The 9,866-nt window shown below is 32.2% G+C and overlaps 1 protein-coding gene across 1 annotated transcript; it reads left to right on the top strand.

The window, feature by feature from the left end:
* Nucleotides 1-450: 450 nt before the first annotated feature.
* On the top strand, nucleotides 451-1,281 carry LOC137656429 (uncharacterized). The gene has a single exon (XM_068390609.1). It carries the CDS (start codon nucleotides 451-453, stop codon nucleotides 1,279-1,281), a length of 831 nt encoding a protein of 276 aa, XP_068246710.1.
* Nucleotides 1,282-9,866: the final 8,585 nt, after the last annotated feature.

Genomic DNA, 9,866 nt, shown 5'->3' with positions numbered 1-9,866 from the left:
CTCGAGATTTGTAAATCTATATTTCCTTCCTTCAGCGCAAACAAACAATTGGCTCAATTTCTTCATGTTATTATGAGCAATGCCCATAGATTTGATATCAAGTACAGTTATTATTTTATTATTAGAATTTATAATTGTGATATCAACGACTTATTATTTTTTGAATTAGAATAGTTGATATTGCTCTGTTTCCAGTAGTCGAATCTTAGAGAGATACGATTCGCACAGATAATTGACGAGGACCAGCTGGGAGCTTCTTGCCAATAAAACTCTCATCCTTATAATGTAATTTAAAATCATACCACTTCTTTATTTTGAGGAATAGTTCACGCTTCAGCAATGAGGTTGCGCCTTCTTCGGAAATTAGCATGTGTCCCTGTGGGTGCTAGTGTACCAATGGTAAAGCAACTCTATACATCTATAAGATCAATAGTTAATTACAGTAGTAGCATGTTGCTGCCACTGAGGAAGAGCTATATTGGTATCCTAGAAATCATCCAGAAAAAGGCAGCAAGAAGTTTACTAGGGGCACCTAAAAGTGTCAGGCAAGAAATATTGAGGAATGAGGCATGTCTGAAGCCAATACATCATAGATTAGCAATAACAGCGATCATCCAGTTTTATAGGTCTATCATGACAGATGACGATGGATTAACAAGAGATACTCTAATTCACAGCTACCCTAAAAGACTAAAGAATGGTTGGGTTACCGCTGCAAGACAACTAATAGAGGCCTCTAGCATGAAAGAATATCTAGACGTAACCAAGATAGATATAAAAAGCCGTCCGCCATGGAGTATACCAGTGACTGAGATACTGCTTTCAACTTTAAAAGGGAAAAGGGAAGAGATGAATCCTGCATTGTTGAAGAATGACTATTTTCAGAGACTGGACAGTATTCAAGGGGAACGAGTTCATTATTACACAGATGGATCACTTCTGGAAGATGGGAGAACAGGAAGCGGGGTAACTGTGTATCAGAATGGAGCAGAGGTACACTCTCTGTCCCTACGATCGTTAGATGGATGCTCCATACTACATTCAGAACTGTTGGGTATCACGGCTGCACTAAGCATTATAAAAAGGAGTAAAGACAATGCCATAATAGCAACAGACAGCCTGAGTGCCCTGCAATCTCTAACACCAAGAAATCGTGAATCAAACACCATAGTGAAAAGAGCTATAGACCTCCTATCACAGATCAAACAAGCGGGCAGAATGGTTGCATTCATATGGGTGCCTTCACATACTGGAATCAGAGGCAATGAGAGAGCTGATTAGCTCGCTAAAGAAGGCGCAAGGAAGGAGAGAGTAGACTACAAACTGACACCATCCCTGAATATGTTGAAGGACTGTTGGAATGGAAATAATGAATAGTTACAATGAGTGAATAGAGATGCTCAAAGAAACATACACATCAATAAGAAAATATCTTGAAATTACTGAAGGAAAACCACCTGATTATAAACTCCTTGGACTAGAGAGCAGAAGAGAACAAACAACGTATAGCACACTAAGGATGCAGAACCGATACCTTTGGGAGGTGCTGCCAGCTGCCAGTCCATCAGAAACATGCTGCAGACTCTGAGGCGGGCTAAGGAAGCACACGTTCAGTCATTATCTCGTGGAATGTGAAGAAATTACTCATTACAGGCCACGGGGACTGAGTGGGGTTGGCCTGCTCAAGCATTTTCTGCAACCTGGTGTGCTGAAAAAGGTTGTTGCTAATCATTCAAAATTTGCTTACTCCAGATAGTCAATAGACTTGTATATACTGTAATATGTACATAAATTATATTGCAGTACATCTCATTTTGCAGCTACCTGGTAGCATTATAAAACCTGTTGTATTTAGTTTTCATTTTGATAACACTTTCACAAAAATATTATGTGTTGACCTCATCTAAACGTAATTCTTTCAGCTAAATAATTATTTACATATTTTACAGTAACCAAAATGTAATACATCCTATCCTGCAGTCACCAATCAGCATTAGAACTGTTGTTTCTAATCTATTTATAATGTTTAAAAACAATCTCATTCGTTGCCCTCACGTAATGTCATTCATTCAGTAACAAAATTATATTAGAATATTGTGCATAAACTTAATTGTGTAAATCAGTAAGAAAGTCTTCATCAAATATACTACAATGAAAACACATGTTACTCTATAGCAACGTTTTACCTAGACAGAAACCTGATAAAATGCATATTTTGTATAGTATACATTCAAATCATTACTTATTGAACAGCATATATTAGAATTCCATATTATACAGTACTTATGACAAAATTTTAAATCTTCTCATCATGTATTTTTTCTATATAATTGACTGTAAGTATTTGAATTTTGTAATACTACCCGCGTACCATATCAGCCCTGATGAATGAAGTTTGTCTAGTAATCAATAGGGTGGAAAAGATATGTAAAATGTCACAGTCAATGTCATCCATTCAAAAGGGCTCACCCCTACACGCACACCGCGACCGGGTTGCCTGTTGTGCTGTACTTTGTAAATTTTGTAGTTTGCACAATAAATAGTTTCTCTCTTTTGAAGGTCAGGAACACCGTTGACTGTTGTATAAAATCTGTGGGTAATAAGACTGTTTAAATTCGAGAATTGATAAACGAGAAATACTTGGGTATGCAGCCATCAAAGTAAGTAAGTAAAGTAAGTCCCTGTCCATTTCAATGGTGTTACTACCCAGCACACTTGACAAGCTATCATTCCATATTGTGGTATGATCTTTGCAATCAGACAGTTGAATCGGTGGAAATAGCAGCGAATGTTATGTTGAAAAGGTTGACATAAGTCTCTCTTCATAGATTATATGTGACATATCTATTTAAACGCTGCTACTGTCTTAAATATGCTCTAGGAGAGATTAATTTAGATAACTGAGATATGTTTAAACGTAATGAAATTTAATTCTTCCTCTTAGTATTGAGATTTTAGTATTAAAAAAAATTAAGCCTAATAATAATATTGTATTTAAAGATTTTCCCATAATAAAACAAAACAGGTGTAATCTAAGAGCAAATTACATAGGACTGTACCTACCTAATATGAAAAATAATTTCTCTCTCTCTCTCTCTCTCTCTCTCTCTCTCTCTCTCTCTCTCTCTCTCTCTCTGCCATTGTCATCGCAGGAGAAATTGTATTTGTTTTCCATTGCAAATTTCCTTTCCGTTCTTCCTCTTGCCACTTGGGCTTGTAACCCCCTTTTTTCTAGGGTGAATTTGTCTACTCGGGAGCTCGTTTTGTCAGTGTTACTCGAAGAAAATTAGCTATTCTCTAAGTATTCTCAACAGCGGACACTGAACTGCGAAACGGATGAGAAGTAAAAGCTTTTAGAAACCAATTAACTCAGAATCAGATAGCAGAAATTAGGGAGGGGGAATGTTAAGGATTTTAACGTTCTAGTTTATACAAGACTGAAGACAGAAATATCGCTCAATCCATGATTGTTTTTCGTCTGCAGAATCAAATTACCTTAATCCTTCACAAAATCATTTTCGTAGTGGCTGCTTTCCTGGGCTTTCGGGAATTTATATAGAAGGTAGAACTTGCATGTTTCTGTAGCCCTTCTAAGCAACCAGATATTGAAAAAGTGGAACCCTATATCACTTATATGCAGTATATTTCACAGGCTGTAGCACCCAAACGCACCATGTCTAATGACATAATTTTCATCATAGTTGGGTGACTCTCCCTGCCTAGTGATAAGTCAGGCCTACCCATTCACCATCCAGCCAGGTAGTAAGTAGCACTGTAGACTCAAGTTGGGTGAAGTGATTACTATTAATTTTTTTGTTCCTTGCATGGGGAAGGGATATCATAGTTTATATAATATATACATTACAAAACTGATGATGAAAAACATATAAACCTTAATAGAACTGTCGCTCTTTTGTAATCTCTCTACTGTGTAAGTATCCTATATATCTCCATTGGAGTGTAAAATCTTTTTAATGTTCAAGCTTTATATCAAGAACTAAAAAACTAAAAAGAAATAAGAGGAATATTCCTTAACTAGTATTCATTTTTACAATCTTTTTATGCAAACAACATCTAATACAGCTCGTAAACACGTCTCTAGAAAAAAACTTTCCTTTTAAAGAACAGTTCTCAAGACTTTCTTCTAAAGATGGTAAAGGAGAATTAATGCAATGAACAACAGCTCAGTCACATTCCTCTGTATGAGGATTTCCTTTCAACCAAATGGAATTGGAACTTCTCAGCTTGCCGTTTCCTTAGCACTATTACCTGTTGCTTCATTATGCAAATGGCACTGTAAGTTGCTGAACAAGTTCTGAGGATTTTTAGTTCGTCTTTTATCTGTGATCACTGTACTGGCCTGTCTGCTATCAGCTTCTGTGTTTATTACGAGATTATGCGAGGCTTATATAAAATGATGATTTGTAATTCAGTTACAAGAAATGATTTAGAAATGTTATATCTCATACGTCTTTTATTCCATTTTTTTTTTCGTTTTAATATTGTCTACTATTTATGATGAAATTCAAATCAGAATTTGATGACATCTGCTGTTCTCACGTGACTGAATTTATACATCGGCAAGCAGTGGCGAGAGAGTAAGATATCTTGTTATTTAAATTACCTATTCTTCTATAGAGAATTAGGACTAAGATTCTCAACAAAGTAATGTTGAAGAAAATACCTCTGAACTCAATTAACTACTTGCATGGATAGTTTTTTAATTATTATAAAGGACTGTTAAATCAAGGCAGACTAGAGAGATTGTTATCATTATACAGTACAGTATTTTATTATTATTTTAATACAACAAAGTGCTATAATATATTATTTGCATATATGCATATTTCTTTCCAATCAATAGTTTAAGTATCCTTATTACCTGTGGAATACGTGCGTGTAAGCCTGATATCTAATATATATATATATATATATATATATATATATATATATATATATATATATATATATATATATATACAATATATATATATGTATATACATACATATATATATATATATATATATATATATATATATATATATATATTATTCAAATATATGTATATATGTATACATATGTGTCTATATTATATATATATATATATATATATATATATATATATACATATATATATATATATATATATATATATATATATGTATATATATATATATATATATATATATATATATATATATATATATATATATATATATTTATATATATATAGACTTATATATATATTATATAAATATAGGAATATATGTATACATATGTGTCTATAATATATATATATATATATATATATATATATATATATATATATATATATATATACATACATATATATTCATATTTAAAACAACAACAAATGCAACCGTTTCAAGTCCACTGTAGTACAATGGCCTCAGACGTGTCCCTATTCATGTTTGGCATTTAGCCAGTTTTTAAAACCACGCTAACTACAACAGATTGGTATGGGTGGCCCTTTCTAGTACTGCTTAGCTGAGCAAGGCGATACATAAACCCTTTCACCAAGGTAAAATATACACAATTCGAAAGGAATATATATTATGCACACACACATGTATATATATATATATATATATATATATATATATATATATATATATATATATATATATATATATATATATATACATATATATATATATATATATATATATATGTATATATATATAAATATATATATATATATATATATATATATATATATATATATATATATATATATATATATGTATATATATATAAATATATATATATATATATATATATATATATATATATATATATAAATATATATATATATATATATATATATATATATATATATATATATATATATATATATATACATATATATATATATATATATATATATATATATATATATATATATATATATATATATATATATATATATATATATATATATATATAAGTATGTGTTTGTTTGTGTTGTGCGTGCTTGTGTATTGTTCACTACCTCCGATAGCAAACGTTAGGTTAAACCTTTACCAAGAAATTGTAATATATTTTTCTTCCTGCTAAAAATTTAGACGTCCTTCTCAATTCTTTCCTATAGTAATCCATGTCCGTCCCCATCTCTTGCCTTTTTACATAAGCGTATTGAAATTTCTTTATAATATTTTGTGTATGTCATCTTCGCGTCATTCATCCCTTGCCATAAACACTTCGTTAACAACTTTCATCATAGCATAATAACATTTTAATATAAAGTGTCAGAATCAGATGGTAGGATTTCATTCATAGCAGGTAATTAAAAGCAAAACTGGTACACATCATGTTGACGAACAGGTAATGTCTTTCCTACCCAGATGTCAGAAGAACACCCACTTTCTTTTCTAGTTATCTATTCATTCAGAATGATGCTTTCCATTTCAGCTGATTGACGAAATTCGATTAGGAGTCTCTGTGTACCCGAGTGGGTCTGATGGTTTATGAAACTAGCATAAAGGGATGTTTTGCGCTCATCTCTGTGACAAACCTGACACTTCTCTGGATAGGTTAAGTTACAAATGACAGATGCTTTTAGAGCTCATGTCTTTTGAAATTGTAATAAGACGTCTCTCTCTCTCTCTCTCTCTCTCTCTCTCTCTCTCTCTCTCTCTCTCTCTCTCTCTCTTAAGCTAACACTATCAAATCTAGATCAAAGATATCCAGCATACTATTATTTCTGGATAATTTTCTTAAAAGTTCATTGCGTTCTGCTTAGTGCCTTGATGGTGTATCTTCCTTCCGAATACAATAAAAGTTTAAAAATGTATATGGGATAACAATTCTTGTGGCAATAATAAACGGTGGGTGGTTCCTTATTAATTTTTTTGCAGTTCGAACATAGGCAACGATTAATACTGCGCAATTCTGCCTGTTAACCAGTGAAGAAAATCTCTTGTCAGTGGAAACAAAAGCGAAACTGGAAATGTTCGTCCCTCGTTTGGCAAGTTTCTCTGGGAATTACATAATGAAAGTCTTTTGTCCACAGAGTTCTTTTTCGAGTTCAGTGATTTCTGTTAAAAAAATGTTTGACATTCAGAAACCTGCTTGTTCGAGTTCAGTGATTTCTGTTAAAAAAATGTTTGACATTCAGAAACCTGCTTGTTGTATTTAGAAGAAAATGTCAAATCTCTGGCGATTTCAAGGTTCAGTTTTTGATCCTTCATTTCAAATGGAAAGCTTTGGAATTTTTACCTCTTCCTGTTGTTCCTGGCGTGAAATATCACTATAAGAGGCTGGTATTCCACTACCCTTTTTTCTTTTCCCCAGCCCTAAACTAGAAATAGACAAAGATTTGACCATATCATTGGCCTTAGCTGTCATAAATGAATTCTTTCAAAGTCAAAATCAGTGGTGCCAGTCAATCTTGTATCTAATAGGGTATGTGCAATATTTAGTTAGTTTTGATCTCAGAACCTGTAAAAACGGAAGTAAAATATGCCTCAAAATTTACATTAAAAGGGAAGGTAAATTAAGGTAAAAAATGGAAAACATTTTAGATATTTTCATCGATATTAGATGCATTTGGAAGAGCAATTGTCTTACAGTATATTGTATTAATCTAATTATTGAGACAATCTTTAGCTTAAGAAATAATACATAATGCCGTTTTTTTATATACATTGATATCAATGTTTTAAGTGTGCATTTTAATTTTATATATGGTGATTTTTTATTTTTTTGTTACAAGAAAGAGATTTTATTCGGCATAAGATACCATAAAGAATCTCACAAATCCATTTGTTACCCAATGAAATAGAAAGAAGTATGAGTAAATAATATTCTAATGAATTCGCCCAATTTTGCTGACCACGTAGGCCTACCATGTATCGGTGTTTTTCTGTTAGTTTATTTAAGTCTTATTAAGTTTATTACTAGAGGACCACATCTAGAATGGACTCTGGCCATCCCAACCCGACAAACGGAACAGGAAAACACACAAGGGAAACTATAGAGCTGACAATGGGTACTTAGCCCACTTTGGAGGCATACAGTCGAAACCCACTTTTTTATGGTAATCAGCTGAGGCCAACGTTTTTAAGGTAAACAGTGAGGCCCGCCTTTATATGGTAAACAAATGAGGCCCACCTTTTTATGGTAAATAGTTCAGGCCTACCTTTTAATGGTAAACATTTGAGGCACACCTTTTTATGGTAAACAGTTGAGGCCCACCTTTCTATTGTAAACAGTTGAGGCCTACCTTGCTAATGTAAACAGCTGAGGCCCACCTTTATTAGGGTATACTATCGATGGCAACCAATTTTTTTTTTTTTTATCACACTCGAAGCCCACTTTTTTTTATATTGTATACACCATTTGAAGAAACGAAAAACAGTCACATAAAGTTACTAGATACATAATTTTGTGTTTAGGTCAACAGATTAATGGAGTTTTATGCATCCATTTTAAAAATCGAATTCGGGTTCCATGGATAACCTGCTGAATATGCATCCATAATGCCACAAAGCAAGGAGAGAGAGAGAGAGAGAGAGAGAGAGAGAGAGAGAGAGAGAGAGAGAGAGAGAGAGAGAGTCTCTGAGTGATAAATAGTAACCCGATACACAAGATTAAGGCTTAAAAAATATGAATTCTATACAGGTCTCAAAATATGTCAATGTCATTGGCGTCAGGAAACCCTCTCTCTCTCTCTCTCTCTCTCTCTCTCTCTCTCTCTCTCTCTCTCTCTCTCTCTCTCTCTCTCTCTCTCATACCAACTCCATTTCCCCAACACTAACCCTTATTCCATGCGAATCATTTGAAGTACAATGAAGAAAGAGAAAGAAATATGTCAAAAAACGTCCACGTATTGTTAAATTTTTCTGTTTCACAATAAAAAAAAATATAAAGCTAAAAATTATACCTGACAAAAAACGTCTGACGTTGGTGTCGTCAGCAAAGGATTCGATGCCTGTAATATATTTTTCTATTCTTGTTAACCTCGATGACGGCGTCCTTCATTTCTGTCGTATGAACTTGTATCACCAACTATAAATCTGTTTCCCAGGGGAAAAAGAGTTTGTAATATAATAATTTCCCTTTGTAAACTTTTTTATAAATATTTTTCTATATACTTGTCAATTTCCTAGGCTTTTTTTTTACTATTGCCGAGAAATGAAAAAAAAAATATCTTATATTTGGAAATTAAGAATCTGCTATTTATTTATTTCCCATTTATAAATATCAACATATTGCACAACTAGTCTTTCCTCGAATTGACTGTGTTTGTATAAGATTTAACTAGTAAATGAAGTGAAAAAATTTTCAATATGAGTTTGTAAATATGATTTAATATCATATAAATATCAAAATAAAATAACAATAGTGGATCATGATTTTCTTATTTCAGCAAAAATTAGTTATCTAGCCAGTTGTCAACAAATTTTTTAAAGATATAATTTGTCTCCCTTCTGGTAAATATATAGTTTAGGAACATTGATTTTACCTTAAAACTTCGAAAGTATTGGTGTCAGAAGACTATAACTTTAGTTTTTTCATCTTATTTAACAATTTACAGCTGGATTAACTGGCTGGTATTAGGTCGCAAGGATAATAATAGTGTTCTCCATTCAGCTCCAAGCATATTTTGGGTGACTCCGATATCATATTATTATTATTATTATTATTATTATTATTATTATTATTATTATTATTATTATTATTATTATTATTATTATTATACTTTCTAAGCTACAACTCTAGTTAGAAAAACAGGATGCTATGAGGCCAGCTCCCTAACAGGGAAAATAGCCTAGTGAAAAAAGGAAACAAGGAAAAATTAAATATTATAAGAACAGTAACATTTAAATAAATATTTCCTAAA

Source organism: Palaemon carinicauda, chromosome 17, assembly GCF_036898095.1.
Source record: "Palaemon carinicauda isolate YSFRI2023 chromosome 17, ASM3689809v2, whole genome shotgun sequence".
In the NCBI taxonomy this organism is placed as follows: Eukaryota; Metazoa; Arthropoda; class Malacostraca; order Decapoda; family Palaemonidae; genus Palaemon; species Palaemon carinicauda.
Note: the sequence above shows the minus strand (reverse complement) of the source record. Positions and strands in the feature narration are given on the sequence as shown.